At 32.4% G+C, this 17,694-nt stretch overlaps 1 protein-coding gene across 2 annotated transcripts; it reads right to left on the bottom strand.

Moving 5' to 3' along the window:
* Window positions 1-2,180: 2,180 nt before the first annotated feature.
* Window positions 2,181-11,073, bottom strand: LOC139495009 (uncharacterized). 2 transcript variants are annotated; one of them, XM_071283122.1, is made up of 3 exons: window positions 10,788-11,073; window positions 4,729-4,833; window positions 2,181-4,188 (listed from the first exon to the last, which is right to left on the bottom strand). In XM_071283122.1, exon 3 carries the CDS (start codon window positions 4,073-4,075, stop codon window positions 2,651-2,653), a length of 1,425 nt encoding a protein of 474 aa, XP_071139223.1. In that variant the 5' UTR covers window positions 4,076-4,188; window positions 4,729-4,833; window positions 10,788-11,073; the 3' UTR covers window positions 2,181-2,650. The 2 variants fall into 2 exon arrangements, with proteins under 2 accessions (XP_071139223.1, XP_071139222.1); XM_071283121.1 differs by lacking the exon at window positions 4,729-4,833.
* Window positions 11,074-17,694: the final 6,621 nt, after the last annotated feature.

Here is a 17,694-nt window from a genome sequence, read left to right as displayed (position 1 = left end):
AGATGTAATAAAGCTCTATTTTTATGACAATCAACATAATATCAATGATTAGTAAAGAAGGCAAGACATTTCAGCGTGTGCACTCTTGTTTTTGTTTCTTTCTCTAACTTTAGTGTGCCTCAACCAAGTGTCATGAAACTTATAGACAATGCTCATTACAAGAAAACACTGATCAAATTTGAATTTTGGTGACGTCAGTTATAACATTCGAGAGATATGTCCTTTACAAATGTAAAATTGCTAAATTTCATTTTTTCTGACTTAAGTGTGCCTCAACCAAATGTTATGAAACTGTATACACAATACTTTCAACCACCAAACTAAGATCAAGTTTGAATTTTGGTGGCATCATTTTTACTGTTCAGATTGAACCCTGAATAGTTGGGGCAAGTATGGCCACAACATTCAAGCTTGATACAGCTCTGCATTTGGATTGTGATCAAATTTTGACATGAAACAAATGTCAAGATCTTACAAATATAATGCGCAATTAAAGATTTTGTTCTTCAAAATTTCAAAAATTTGGAACTTGAGAAATTTAGAACAAAAATTGAAAACTACAACACCCCCTTTTTTGCAATTAGTCCAAACCCCTACATTTCTTTATATATAATTCATAAGTAGTGTTACCTCCCTTACACTCTTTTAAATTGTCTTAATTGTCCATTGACCAAAAACCTTATTTTCCCCCTTTTTGTCCCTAATTCCAAAACATTTTGAGCCATAACCCCCCAAAGTCAATACTAACCATCCCTTCATGGTATAGAAACTTGTGGTATAATGTCAAAAAGTTTCATACACAAGTTATTGTTTGAATACTACAAAAATGCTTATTTTTGGCCCCTTTTTGGACCTCAATTCCTAAAACTTTAGGACCATAACCCCCAAAATCAATCCGAACTTTTTACCTGTGGTATTGAACATTGTGGTACAATTTTAGAGCAATTGAAATACTATTACACAAGTTGATATCCTAAAAATAGAAAAATACTAATTTCAAAATGGTTTGGACAATTATCCCTTAAATCAATCCCAGCCTTCCTTTTGAAGTATTAAACCTTTTTATTAAATTTCATAGAGATCTATTCTCTTAAAATAAAGTTTTTGTCCTGTTACCAAATGTGTCTTCGGACGACGCAGACGACTACATCATACCATTATACGAACGCAAAATGTTTTTGCGGTCGTGAAAAATTGCAGATTTTTTCGTTCCCGTTTTTTTATAACTTAAGATTGCCTTTTTACTTAAATGAGGCCGTTAGTTTTCTCGTTTGAATTGTTATACATTGCCTTATCGGGACCTTTTATAACTGATTATGCGGTATGCGCTTTGCTCATTGTTGAAGGCCGTATGGTGACCTATAGTTGTTAATGTCTGTGTCATTTTTGTCTTTTGTGGATAGTTGTCTTCAGTTGGCAATCATACCACATCTTCTTTTTCATATCAACTAAATGTGTAGGAATGCTTATGAATTCAAAACTGAGATAAAGTACAAATTTTGGTAGCGTCACTTTTACAGTTCTTGAGTTGTGACCCTTTATAAGGTTAATAAGCATTTATTTATTTTCCATGGACAATTCCCTATTTATTGATCGCATTTATTTAAGTTTACTTCCTTATTTAAAAAAAAGAGTTGTGGTATTTTTTGCAAATGAACCAATGCTATCCATAAGATTTCAAAAGAGGAAGATATATTAACAGCTATATATATAGGTCACCATACGGTCGTCGACAATGAGAAAAACTCATATCATAAACTCAAACAGGAAAACTAACGTGTTAATTAGTATAAACAAACCAGTTTACTAAGATCAAACATGAAGGACTTAAATCAATAAAACAAAATATACTAAAATCACAGGCCCTTGACATGACATGGGCACGTAAAGAAATTAACAGAGTTTTCTGTATATTTTGTTATTTTAGATCTTCAGTTTAAGGTCGCAATAGAAAATATCAAAATTTGAAATGGCAAACAAGGAAAAAAGTGATTTTTGATCATTGCTGAATCGAGAATGGTTTAGTTTAAAACATCAAAGCTGTGATTAAATACAGATTTGAAATATTATGTGATGTCGGTAACCTATTTGAAATAATACACAACTACAGTTGCAAACTTTTCAGTGGTGCTATGCTGGACTTAGATAATCATTATTGTAAGTGAATGTATGGAATCAAAAAGGATCCAAGTTTTTATTGTTTTTGGTTTAACAATTTTAATTTACACCAGCGGGCAAAATGGCTTGAGTCATTGGAAAAATATGAAAACATTTTCTCTCCCATTCTTTTCCTAGCTCGACAAACTACTTCATCCGGCTCATACGTTTCAAACTCACTACTCGAGTAATCAAATATTGAAACTGATCCATTATACGGTACTTTCAAAATACTACTTTGTATTTTTTTCTGTGTTAACGGTCCCTTGAATGCATAGTGGGCAATCTCGCACTTGATATATTTTTCTTTACGTTTGATGACGTCAAGAACCACTGAACAGTGTAGAAGTGTGTAATATCTATACAAAACTATGTCCCCTTTTTGTATGTCGTCTTTTTCTTTAACTTTCTTTGTTGTTACACTAAGCATTTTCTTATTTCTCTCGAAGCACGTTTCGCACAGCATGCCATGGTCGTATTCGACCTTGTTTCTTCAAATTTCGTTACTAAGACCGCGTAATCTGTTTTGTACCAGTATTTTGAAAACAACTGTCGCCTTTCTTATTTGAATACTGAGTCTTCTTCCAGTTACGCACCAAGATGCAAAATGTTCGCAATTATTATCAATAACATTGTACCGAAATTCGTGTTGATCACCTTTTAATGATTCAGTTGCCCTTTTGACTACTTCGTCGGGACTTTTCGGTTTTATTCTTCCCCAATATTTACAAATCCTTACTGTTTTTAAATCGACTGTTTCAGTTTTGCGTTTTAATTTGACAATTCGTTCTCTACCACGAAAACTGTCCCTAATGGCCCCCCTGTTTGTCTGATGAATCAATTCTAAACTAATCTGTAAACAGTTATCATCCTCTGGTTCATTTACTTTCACTACAATTGCATGATGGTCATAAAAACTCCTTAAAATAATTATATGGTCGCCTTTTCTGATTTCCTTCCAGTTTTTAACTGGTACTGGTTTTATACAATCCATACAACTTTTACCAACCTCACTCTCATCATTTGATATCGATTGTAAAGATGTTTGTAAATATTTCGAGTCTGTATTATCATCAGCAGAAACACCAAAAGACGGTCGGTCTCTATTGGCTTCTGTTCCATCAACATGTTTTGTTTCTAGTAAATAATTGTTTTCGTTTTCCACGACGATTGATTCTGAAGTTGATTCAAAATTTATGTTGAATGGATAGTTTCCCGTCTCATTGTCCTTTTCTGTAATATCAGCAATGCCTGCATCATTCAGTTGTTTCTTTTGTGAATCATTTCTTGTGAATGTATAGACTTCCTTATCACTTATTGCGTCTAAAGCCAATGGTTTCACCTTTCTCGTACTCGTAGGTGTGTTTTCCTTTGCCCAAAAAGCAACAGTTATATGTGATGGGGGTCTTTGCATCATCGGAGAATCTTCTAACTTTGAAATGTCTGTTGTTGGATCAAAAACATTTGAATCGCCTGGGTCCGCTTTAATATTTTTACTCATTTTATATTTTTTATATTTTTTGTTTTTATGATTAACATCGTCCTTCGACACAGTTTCAATATCAGTAGCTTCATATATCTCCCCAGTTCTTTGTTGTTGATTTTCGTTTTCCTTTAATATCACAGATTCAGATTTATCGTTTATACTATAGATAAAAACGTGGTCGTCTTGCTGAGTAACAGTGTCGGTATCGTTTTTACCCAAAGTCTTTAAATGTGTTTCCTCATTTACAGTTTCTAAATGTTCATCATTAAAGTCTTTCCGATGTATAGCCGGTTGGCGATTGCTGTAAGTGTCGTTTTCTTTGTTGCAATCTTCGATAGCGTCTTTCAAAAGACTTTCACTACTAGTAAAACCAGTTCCTTCCTTTTGATAAAATTTTCCAGAGGTATCTTCAAGTAAAATGTTATCGTTCATGATGTCCTCAATTTAATTCCAGGTCGTATTTCGTTTTGGTGCCTCCACTGTAGCGGGGTTTTTTTTTGTTTATTTTCATTGGTTGTAAAACAGTTCAATATTTCATATTTACACTGAAATAGAAAAAAGTCTGTTTGATGTTTTATGTAAATATCTTATTAAGGATGTTCACTGCTCTGTTTCATAATAATAAGCTTTTAAAAAAAATGTTAAAACAATTAGAGTATTCGTGTTTTTGTTTTTGAAATGTAAGCCATTGGACATTTAAAGTGAAATGATTCGATCTAGATTTCCAGTCATACAACATTGACACCTTTTTGCTTTCAAACACTCTGCAAACATAAAAGCGATTAGAAAGATTTTCAAAAATGACTTTTTACACTATATGTTTACAAACGATGGAAAGAAATGTTAGCTTTAGCGGGATTTATTTTTAAAGCCACCTCATTCATAAAACAAGAGGCTGTCAGAGAGACAGCAAACCAGATTATCATGCAGAGGTTAAACCATGAACAGTTGAGAAAGTATGCACACAACATTCAAGCTAAAAACAGCTCTGGTTTTGGATTGTAATTGAATATTTGATACAGCATGGGTTTGTGACACAAAATAAATGTGTTCAAAGAACTGAAAATTTGAAAGTAAACATTTACCTATTATGGTCCAATATTCAAATTCTAAGTACATTGCTAGAATCAGCATATCAAAGAACCCCAATATTTCAATTTTTGATGAAACACTTCTAGGTTAAACCATTTCTGTTCAAATGAAAATATATCAAACTTGAATTTCCGTGAACATGATTAACCAATAATGTAAATCTAAAATTAAATATGATTTCACTATAGACTCTATTAGATATGACTTGAAGAGATATGATGATATATATATATTCAAATTATAATCAAATATAGATATTATTTTCTAATAAATCCGTAACTTCGATTATAATTGGGTGATGCATTGAAAATTAATAGATGTATGTTATCTTATCACTTAATGTAGAAATCTAAATCAAACTTTATATATATAGCTGATAGTTCCCAATATTTTTTCTTTCATTTTGTAATATATTAATATAGATCTACAACTTATATTTTCTTTATTTTAACTTTTTAACTTATAAACAATGGATAATTATCCAATTAATTTTCATATCTGGAACCCCAAACAGGATCAAGTAAAACTTATCAACTGTGGTAGCTGAGGAAAATGAACCACAAAGTATAACTTAGCATTATAGTAGTCGCTGATAAAAATGTGCCACGAGGTATAACTTATCAATTGTGGTCACTGATAAAAATGTGCCACAAGGTATAACTTATCAATTGTGGTCACTTATGAAAATGTGTCACAAGGTATAACTTATCAATTGTGGTCGCTGATGAAAATGTGGCACAAGGTATAACTTATTAATTCTGGTCGGTAGGGAAAATATGCCACTAGGTAAACCTTATCAACTGTGGTAGCTGATGAAAAAGAGCCATAAAGTATAACTTTGCAAAAGTTGTCGCTGGCGAAAACGTGCCACAAGGTATAACTTATCAATTGTAGTCTTGGAAAATGTGCTTTATGATATAACTTATCAATTGTGATCGTAGAAATGTGCCACAATGTAGTATGTACCAATTGTGGTCGCAGAAATGTGCCACTAGGTTTAAATTATCAGTTGTGGTCGCGGAAATGTGCCACAAGACTTAACTTAAAATGTGCCGCGCAAGGCATAATTTTTCAATGATGATCGCTGAAGAAAATGTGTCACAAGATATATCTTATCAATAGTGATCGCTCAGTAAAATGTGCCACAATATTGTATATTGTGTTAAATGTGAATGCCGATTAAATTGTGCAATGTTTCTGAAGGAGTAAACCAATATGAACCATGGAAACAAATATCAAGAAACTCTGGTTTGTAGTTATAGATATAAAATAGATGACACAAATATGTTACGGGCAGACGTACGAACCGACGGATGGACATCATTCAGTGGTTGTCGTTTGTTTATGTGTTACATATTTGTTTCACCTTCATTTCTTTTACATAAATAAGGCCGTTAGTTTTCTCGTTTGAATTGTTTTACATTTTCTAATCGGGGCCTATTACAGATGACTATGCGGTATGGGCTTTGCTCATTGTTGCAGGCCGTACGGTGATCTATAGTTGTTAATGGCTGTGTCATTTTGGTCTTTTGTGAATAGTTGTCTCATTGGCAATCATACCACATCTTCTTTTTTTATAGGTAACCTACATGTCCCTACTTTGGAGATATGATGCAATTGTATGTTCTCATTACTCAATTTATATCCCAAATAAACTATATATTAGAACACATAAAATGAATGCAGGTAGGTTGACAATATTAACCAGATGCTCCGCAGGGCGCAGCTTTATACGACCGCAGAGGTCGAACCCTGAACAGTTGGCGCAAGTATGGATACAACATTCAAGCTGGATTAAGCTCTAAATTTGGATTGTGATTAAGTAGTTGACACAGCATAGGTTTCTAACACAGAATGAATGTGGTCTAATGAACTTGAAAATTGTTTTGCCTTTGAGCAATTCACTATGCTGTTGAAAATTAATCCTCTCAAAAAAATGTTTGAAGAAATTTTCTTTTTATTTATGAAATCTGAATTGAGAACAACTGAACCCCCCCCCCCCCTCAATTTTTTTTCACATCCTCCTTCCTTTATTCTAAATTAAAAATCAATCGGGTCCAGGACCAATCCAGTATATCTTATCAAAATCCTTCGTTTTTAATTCTTATATGTGCATACATTTAGAATAATTAAGAGCTGATAAACTTAGTGTATGATAAATATATATTTCCGGTTATGAAATACATTTTTCAGCATTTATTTCCATATTTTTCTAGAAATTCACAAGTGCATGTTTGTAGTATAATTACTGTGTATTTTCATTTTTTGCGGTCGTATAAAAAGTATATTCACAAATTACATTTGTCGATACCTTTTAGCATTGCACAAGGTCATGTTTTTCGCTGACTGTTTATGACGTCTTAAACTAAATTCATTGGATGCTGGATGTGTACGGATTGTTAATTTAGTCATAGATGCATGATTTTTTTATTAGTTGTTAGTGGCTTTGAACTAGCTGTCAGTTAACTGCGAATACTCTCAGATCTGTTCCTATTTTCTTTTTGTTGTTGGGATGTACAAGTACCCGGCCACGTCCAATTGTATATTTGTCCATTTGATTTTTATAGTTCGTTCGTATGTTGTACTGTTATACCACTGTCTCAGGTTAGGGGGAGGGTTGGGATCCCGCTAACATGTTTAACCCCGCCGCATTATGTATGTATGTGCCTGTCCTAAGTCAGGAGCCTGTAATTCGGTGGTTGTCGTTTGTTTATGTGTTACATATTTGTTTTTAGTTCATTTTTATAATATAAATAAGGCCGTTAGTTTTCTCGTTTGAATTGTTTTACATTGTCGGGGACTTTTATAGCTGACTATGCGGTATGGGCTTTGCTCATTGTTTAAGGCCGTATGATGACCTATAGTTGTTAATTTCTGTGTCATTTTGGTCTCTTGGGGAGAGTGGTCTCATTAGCAATCATATCACATCTTCTTTTTCATACAATCCATTTCTAACCATGACAGTACTAGACTCTGTTTTGATAGATGTGTTGATTTAAAAAATCCATATCGAATAAATGAAATTATTTTTTAAAAAAACGTGTGCAGGCCCATTTCAGGTAAATCATTAAAGTGTTCTACAAAAGACGTGTATAGGTAATATGTTATGAACGTGGTTAAATCTAACATCAATGTTATCCAAAGTTTATTGACTATTTGAACCTAATATATATTTATATATTGAAGTAATTCAACTGAAAGTTAAAAACAAACATATCGATGTTGTATTCACATAGACTCAAGTTTACCTGAAGTATGGGGTTTTCCTAAATAACAAGATAATATTATTTGTTGATGTGTATGTGATCATTATGGGTCAACCACATACTATATTAAATTCCAAAAACACAAACAAATAAACAACCGTAATCATGGTAAATAACAAAGGGCTATAAAAACTGACAAAACCAAACGCAAGACTATATACATTAATCAAACTGAAAAACATATTACGTTATAAAAATCTTATACATAATAAACAACGAACATAAATTAAAATAGATCATTTGCGTATTTAAAAATTTCGGGGTATTTCCTCCTCGTAATAGTTGAACTTGTTTTTATTGTTTTATTTGAAATTGAGGAAAGGTTAAAAAGAATAGTAGATGATTTAAGTAGACACAAGTCCATTAATATCAGAGAGTAAAGGGAAAAAATATGGAAATATATAGATTGTAAAACTTAGAATATCATTAATTTCAGAGAAAGGACAAGAATTATTTACATTGTTTTCATTTATGTGTAATTGTAATTGTAACCTGTGATATGTATATACAAAGTGTGAATATAATAAAGATGAAAAAAAAAACTTAAATTATAAAAATACATTATAACCAGATGCTCCGCAGGGCGTAGCATTATACGACCGCAGAGGTTGAACCCTGAACGGTTGGGGCAAGTATGGACACAACATTCAAGCTGGATTCAGCTCTAAATTTGGATTGTGATTAAATAGTTGACACAGCATAGGTTTCTGACACAGAATGAATTTGTTTTATTGAACTTAAAAATTTTGTTTTCTCTTAGAGCAATTCACTATGCTGTTGAATATTAATCCTCTCAAAAAAATGTTTGAAGAAATTTACTTTTTTATTTATGAAATTTCAAATGAGAAAAATTGAACCCAATTTTTTTAATCACATCCCCCTTTCCCTTATTCCAAAACTAATCTCAATTAAAATTTCTAATGGAGTTTGCAACAATAACTACTCATTTAAATACATCATAAAATATTAAGATGTAAAAAAACTGTTTGTTATCACTGAATGGTAAAGATTATTTTAATTTATCAGTTGGTAGTAAAAAGTGAATATACATTGTATATTGTATATAACAAAGATTTAAGTTGATTCTGGACAAAGAAAGATAACTCCAATTAAAAAAAAAATCTTGCTATTGCACAATATTTTGCAATTAGATATTTCTTGCTTACTATTCTGGACAAAGAAAGATAACTCTAATTAAAAAAAAAATTGCTATTTCACAATATTGTGCAATTAGATATTTCTTGCCATTGCGCAATACTGTGCAATTGAAAAGACTTGCTATTGCACAATACTTAATATAATAATTTTAGATCCTGATTTGGACCAACTTGAAAACTGGGCCCATAATAAAAAATCTAAGTACATTTTTGGATTCAGCATATCAAAGAACCCCAAGATTTCATTTTTTGTTAAAATCAGACTAAGTTTAATTTTGGACCCTTTGGACTTTAGTGTAGACCAATTTGAAAACAGGACCAAAAATGAAGAATCTACATACACAGTTAGATTTGGTATATCAAAGAACCCCATTTATTCAATTTTTGATGAAATCAAACAAAGTTTAATTTTGGACCCCGATTTGGACCAACTTGAAAACTGGGCCAATAATAAAGAATCTAAGTACATTTTTAGATTCAGCATATCAAAGAACCTAACTGATTCATTTTTTGTCAAAATCAAACTAAGTTTAATTTTGGACCCTTTGGACCTTAATGTAGACCAATTTGAAAATGGGACCAAAAGTTAAGAATCTACATACACAGTCATGACAGTTAGATTCGGCATATCAAAGAACCCCAATTATTCAATTTTGATGAAATCAAACAAAGTTTAATTTTGGACCCTTTGGACCCCTTATTCTGTTGGGACCAAAACTCCCAAAATCAATCCCAACCTTCCTTTTATGGTCATAAACCTTGTGTTTAAATTTCATAGATTTCTATTTACTTATACTAACGTTATGGTGCGAAAACCAAGAAAAATGCTTATTTGGGTCCCTTTTTGGCCCCTAATTCCTAAACTGTTGGGACCTAAACTACCAAAATCAATACCAACCTTCCTTTTGTAGTCATTAACATTGTGTTTAAATTTCATTGATTTCTATTTACTTAAACTAAAGTTATTGTGCGAAAACCAAGAATAATGCTTATTTGGGCCCTTTTTTGGCCCCTAATTCCTAAACTGTTGAAACCAAAACTCCCAAAATCAATCCCAACCGTTCTTTTGTGGTCATAAACCTTGTGTCAAAATTTCATAGATTTCTATTAACTTAAACTAAAGTTATAGTGCGCAAACCAAGAAAATGCTTATTTGGGCCCTTTTTGGTCCCTAATTCCTAAAATGTTGGGACCAAAACTCCCAAAATCAATACCAACCTTCCTTTTGTGGTCATAAACCTTGTGTTAAAATTTTATAGATTTCCATTCACTTTTACTAAAGTTAGAGTGCGAAAACTAAAAGTATTCGGACGACGACGACGACGACGCCAACGTGATAGCAATATACGACGAAAATTTTTTCAAATTTTGCGGTCGTATAAAAATACAACAGGACTCATCTGAACAAACATTTCCTTTTGTATTAACATTACAAACAAAGAAAAACAACGAGGATAATGGTACAGGCTGTAGAATAGCACTCTCAGTCATATCTACTATACTGTATTTTATACCGATCTCTTTATGACTTGCAGATGTTTATTATTTGTAAACAATTTTTAAATGAAAGCAAGGCGCATAAATTCAACAAAATGTAAATTAACTGAAAGAAAGATTAAACAATCTTACCTATTCACTTCCTGGATAATTCAGAACGATCTCTTTCACTAGATATACATACTTTATGCCTTTGATAACTTGTCCCACAAACTGACGTATTCTACTCGTTAGTTTACAAACCGGTATTCTTTCATAACGACAATCATTGGGAAAGTCCTATATGAATCATGTTACTAAACGTGCTAAATATACTCTCATTATATTATATCGATTTCGGATAGACAGTGAGTTTCTCAACTATCTTTAATTTTCTGTGTTGTTTTGAACGACTTATTCATAAACAACGACATAAACAATCAAAATACTTTTAACAGGATGTGAAGGTTATGTTTTCATAATTTGCATAATTTGTAACATAACGAAGAGTTGCCGATGTTACGGTGTCTTTTAAGTTTTAGGGAAAGCTTCTGCTTCTTCGTCGTCTTTTAATAAATCTCATGCACAGTTTTATTATATTGTTCTTAGTGTTTTCTGTAATGAAAACACTGTGAAGATTATACTAATTGTAAGTCAGGTAAGTGTAATACAGATTTGGGTGGTTTTTTTTTTTTTCTTTATTTTGCAGTCACCTCCTTCATTTATAACAGTTGTAATTTCATTTTCTTTATATCCCCTTTTAATAAGGCGTTCATAAAGCATTTTTGTTTGCAAATCTTCTGGATCGTTCGTATGTACATCTCCTAAAGTGAAACATTTCTTCTTTAATTACAGATTAATCAACAGTAAAATGTATTGCCCCTCCCCCTCATCTCGGTCAATGTCAAATTGTGAACTTGTCCCTAAAATTGCTTAAATATAACTTGACATGGGAGAAGTTCTTATATGAAAGCCTCGTCAGCGCATTTTCTTCTTCTTTTTTATAGCCTCAAACAAAAGCTAAGGCCCCACCAGGGTTCTTTTAATTTAAATAAGCTACAACATGAAAAGCGTGTTGTTTTTTTGGTGATCGTCCTATTAGCTACAGTCGTTGCTAAAAAAAAAAGGACGGAAACTCCGACAACGACAACATAAGTTTAAAGTCTAACAAGCATTTCATTAAGTTTAGTAAGCATTTCAACTTCTTTAATCAGCATTTTAATTAGTTTAACAAGTATTCTTCTTCTTCTTCTTCTTCTTCTTCTTCTTCTTCTTCTTCTTCTTCTTCTTCTTCTTCTTCTTCTTCTTCTTCTTCTTCTTCTTCTTCTTCTTCTTCTTCTTCTTCTTCTTCTTCTTCTTCTTCTTCTTCTTCTTCTTCTTCTTCTTCTTCTTCTTCTTCTTCTTCTTCTTCTTCTTCTTCTTCTTCTTCTTCTTCTTCTTCTTCTTCTTCTTCTTCTTCTTCTTCTTACCATGTGTGTAACACAGCCAGGCGTGCGGTATTATAGTTTACAAATCTGGCTACTCTTTTCTGCACTTGTCCAATTGCCCGACTTTATCTTAGTCTGTTTTGTGGGTCTGATCAATTTCCGTGCATACATATCCAACTGAAGGTCTTACTCTTGTTGAATATGCTGCATTAAAGTCCAGATTACTATTCCAAAATGTAATCGATAAGGGCAGCACATTGGTTAGTAGTGTGTTTTTTATATATATTTAGACCCTTCTACAACGAAATTTGTTTTACATGCACACGTATAAAAATTGCTGTTTTTATCCAACGCAATCATAGGTTTGATTTTATAGTTTTCAATTTATACTTGTTTATATTTTTTCGTTTGGGCTTGTATCATATTTCCCCTCCGGTTATATGATCCGTTCGTCCTATATTGACTCTTAAATTCAAGAGACTATCTTAAATTGAGGGTTATTTATATGGCCTTCCAAATACCGTTTCGATTTCTAACATCACTGAAGAGACATTTATTGTCGAAATCCGGATCTGGTGTACAAAAGAAGTATTGACACCTTATGTTTGTGGTATAATATCTTGGCCACAAGTTTATTGTTTTCTGTTTATTATAAAATTTATATTAAGATCCATTTTGTTACATCTTGTGAACAATTTTATTTGACAATCGCCAGGTGTTATACCTGCTGTCAATACCAGTGAGGGTTTATCTGAAATTTCAAATATTGACATCAAGCATGCACGAAAGAGTGCCCTTTCTGACCAGCAGACACTACCTGGTGCCTTAACAAAAAAATCTCAAATCCTAGAGTAAATGCTCTCTCCCAAGGTGATGACGTTAATATCATCCATATTCTGTCCATTGATAGGGGCCATACCGATTCGAGAAACATAAAAGGCGTGGTGATGAATGTGAATGAACATGGCGGCTATACAATTGGCAAATAAACGAATACTTGAGTAGAAACCAGGTTCAATTATTTTGCAACTGCAACTTTAAATGCTTCTGAAGTCCAAGTGAATGATATGAGTGTGAGAGATATAGTGCGTAATTTAGCATTGATCGGAGGGAAAGGTTTTGTGCATTGTCAGTGTAAGAAAGGCAGTTGTAAGTCTTGTATGTGTAAACGAAAAAGAACTAAATGTGTGTGCATCTCAAGTGTCGCAAGTCTCCGTCTTGAAGCAACAAGTAAAAAACACTTATTTCTAAAATGTATGAGAATGTAGTATTTTATGCATGCTGTAGATAATCCAATTTCTTTTGCTTTTGATTATTGTTAGATTTATTATTCAATCAATTTCAACCATACGTCGTGTATATTCTGCTTTGTTATCATTTTTAAATTTTGTACAGGTTAAAAGCATTTTTAAGCAACATTTTGTACAAGTTATAACATGTACGAAGTACTTTTGTACGTGTTGTAACTTGTAATTTAGCATTGTTCAAATTATAACATGTACAATATGTTTGTACATGTTATATCCTGTACAAAATTGCAACTTTTACAAGACATATTTAAAATATGTACAATGCCAAAATACAAGTTATAACATGTACAAAAGTACTTCGTACATGTTTTAACCTGTACAAAAATAAAGCAGAATATACATTCACGATTGAAATTTATCAAATAATAAAAAGAAAACAATACTATAGTAATCAAATGCAAAAGGAGGGGCATTATTTTCAGCATGCATGGAATACTACATTTCATACTATATAGAAACAAGTTTTTTTTACTTGTTGTTACAAGACAGAGACATGTGATACCTTTGAGTTGCACAAAAATTTAATTCTTATACATTTACACCTACCAAACTTACAACTGCCTTTCTTACACTGACAATGCACCACACTTTGCCCTCCACTTTATGACATCTTACGCACCATCTCTCACATTCTTATCACTCATCGAGACTTCAGCATGTTCAGACACATTTAAAGTTGCATTTGCAAGAAATTGAACCTGGTTTCTACTCAAGTATCCCTTTATTTGTCCAATTAAGTCTTTGATTCCAATTTTATAGCCGTCATGTTCATTCACATTCATCACCACACCTGTTATGTTTTATTTTCTCATTTGGCAGGGCCAATATCAATGGCCGGAATAGGAATGATAACGTTATCACCTTGGTACAGAATAGTTAATCTAGTTTTTGAGTTTTTGTCAAGGCATCAGCTTGTACATGTACCTGCTGTGCAGAAAGGGCCCTCTTTCGTGCATACTTGATGTCAATAATTTAAATTTCAGACAAAACCTCACTAGTATTGACAGCAGGACTATCACCACCAGAAAGCGCCCTATTTTGAGGAAGTATACCAGGAGATGTCATGCATATTGATACTTCCTAACCAACCAGTGTTAGCATCACTTTATTCAATTACCATTTCTAACTGAAGTTTGTTCATTGTTGTCTGCTAAATCATGACCATTCAACATGTTATATCCTATACAAAATCGCAACTTGTACACGATATATATATATAAATTATGAAATGAAACCAACGTTCATATCGGTGTCATTATAAAAAAAAAACATGCAAAACTATGTTATTTACAAACACTGGGTCGATGCCACTGCTGGTGGAGATTTATTTCCCCGAGTGTATCACAAGCCCAGTAGTCAGCACTTTTTGTGCTGATAATGAACTGTCATTGATATAGTTATATTTATAAATTTACTGTTTTCAATTTTTTGAATTTTTTGAAATACTAAGGCTTTTCTACCTCAGGCATAGATTACCTTAGCTGTATTTGGCAAAACTTTTAGGAATTTTGGTCCTCAATGCTCTTCAACTTCGTACTTTATTTAACCTTTTTAACTTTTTAAGATTCGAGCGTCACTGATGAGTAATTTGTAGAAGAATCGCGCGTATGGCGTATATACTAAATTTAGTCCTGGTATCTATCATGAGTTTATTTATTGGTATGTTTCAGTCAAAGGACATGAAAATATATCAAAATGTATTAAAATAACACTTTCATATGTTAGATATAAAATTGAGAAAGGAAATGGTGAATATGTCAAAGCGACAACCACCCGACCATAGAGCAAACAACAGCCGAAGGCAACCAATGGGTCTTCAATGTAGCGAGAATTCCCGCACCCGTAGGTGTCCTTCAGCTGGCCCCTAAAATATGCATAATAGTACAGTGATAATGGACGTCATACTAAACTCCGAATTATACACAAGAAACTAAAATTTAAAATCATACAAGACTAACAAAGGCCAGAGGCTCCTGACTTGGGACAGGCGCAAAATTGCGGCGGGGTTAAACATGTTTATGAGATCTCAACCCTCCCCCTATACCTCTAGCCAATGTAGAAAAGTAAAAGAATAACAATACGCACATTAAAATTCAGTTCAAGAGAAGTCCGAGTCTGATGTCATAAGATGTAACAAAAGAAAATAAATAAAATGACAATAATACATAAATAACAACAGACTACTAGCAGTTAACTGACATGCCAGCTCCAGACCTCAATTAAACTGATTGAAAGATTATGTCTTCATCATATGAATATCAGGTACAATCCCTCCCGTTAGGGGTTTAGTATCATACTATCATAAAATATATGAGAAGAACATAACCCGTGTCATGCCAACAACTGTTTTTTTCAGAAATAAATGTGTTTAGTTCCGATGCAAAGACCCTATCAGTGAATCAATGTTAAAGCCAAAATATGCAATCTTTAATGACCTGACAACAGTATCGTAACTATATCCCCTTTTAATAAGTCTATTTAAAGGTTTTGTTAGTTTCTGAGGAGAATACTGACATTTTTGTGCTTTATAAAGAATATTTCCATAAAATTTTGGATGTGAAATACCTGAATGTATAAGATGTCTGCATGTTGAGTTATATTTACGAATTATTTCCTTATACCGGTGATAAAATTTAGTAAATGTTTTGACCAGTTTGTGATATCGAAAACCCTGGTGTAATAATTTTTCAGTAATACATAAATTTCTCTCGCTAAAATCTAATACATTGTTACATACACGAGCGAATCGTACAAGTTGAGATATATAAACACCATAAGATGGTGACAAGGGAACGTCACCATCTAAAAATGGATAATTAACAATAGGAAATGAAAAATCATCTCTTTTATCATAAATTTTTGTATTAAGCTTCCCGTTTATGATATAGATATCAAGATCGAGGAAAGGGCAGTGGTCATTGTTATCATTAGCTTTATTTAAAGTAAGTTCTACAGGATAAATTTCTTTAGTATACATACTGAAGTCGTCATTATTTAGAGCCAATATATCATCCAAATATCTAAAAGTATTGTTAAATTTTTGTATCAAATGTTGTTTTGATGGGTCTTTGCTAATTTTAGTCATAAATTGTAACTCATAACAATACAAAAACAGGTCCGCAATAAGTGGTGCACAGTTAGTCCCCATTGGAATTCCAATAACTTGACGATATACGGAATCTCCAAAGCGAACAAAAATGTTATCAAGTAAAAATTCAAGTGCATAAATAGTATCAAAGCATGTCCAATTGACATAGTTCTTTTGTTTATTGCTACTAAAAAATGATCTAAAAGAATTTGAACATATGTACTCGCATTCCGACTTTTTAAATGCCCAGTTAATTAGGGATGTGAATTTTTTCTTAATAAGAATATGAGGCAAAGTGGTATATAGGGTAGAAAAATCAAAACTTTGAACAGATTCAAAATCACCAATATATGCATGCAATTTATCAAGTACTTCCAACGAGTATGAATGTTTTGTGATACACTATATACAGTTTACAGTATGAAATGTTATAAAAACATCCTAAATGTTTTCTTAAGCCCTTGGATATAGCCAGAATCAACTTATTTTTTACTATAAATCCTTTCAGACCTGAAATAGGACTATTATGTATACAATTTGTTTTTAGGATTTATCACTTTTTATTGCAGTTTGATACATACAATTTTGGTTTTGATGATCTGGGAGGTGTATGTTGGTTTTTATACTAAAATATTTCAACAAAAGGAAAATTCTCATTTTTAAAGTCATTGGTGTAACCAAAAGACAAATTGGTAGTGTAAGCGTTATCTATATCTGAAGATTTCAGCAGTTGCAATAGTTTCTCCCTTAGCAATGTTACCTGTAAGCATGTTATGCAAAAGAAAACAATATTTATGTTGAAAATTTTGTGAAAAAATCTTAAAAGTAGGTAAAATATATCATAAATGAAAACAGTGTCCATGGTGTGCCCTTATAAAATCCTTTTTTGAAAACATTTCCTGAACTTTAAATTATAAATTATATTGACTATAGAAACATGCACCAGTAACAACATATAGAATAGGAGAATGGAGCACTTATTTCGTAACTAAATCTTGAAATACGCATTAAATCATTGGTGTTACTGTCAATGGTGATCCCATTTTGATAAAATAACACCATTGACCAGTTTAGTAACACCACTGAATACATCATGACAAACAGTATTGTTTTGTGTTTTTTTCATGCTTAACAAGCGGAACATCATATTATTTATGAAAAACAATACTTATTAACAATGTTTTAAGGTAGATAGGGTGTCTTCCTCCATCTTGGATTTGGAAATACCAGAAAAC

The sequence above is a fragment of the Mytilus edulis genome, chromosome 11 (genome assembly GCF_963676685.1).
Source record: "Mytilus edulis chromosome 11, xbMytEdul2.2, whole genome shotgun sequence".
NCBI classification, from domain to species: domain Eukaryota; kingdom Metazoa; phylum Mollusca; class Bivalvia; order Mytilida; family Mytilidae; genus Mytilus; species Mytilus edulis.
The sequence above is the reverse complement of the archived record's forward strand: the minus strand, read 5'-3'. Positions and strand labels throughout refer to the sequence as shown.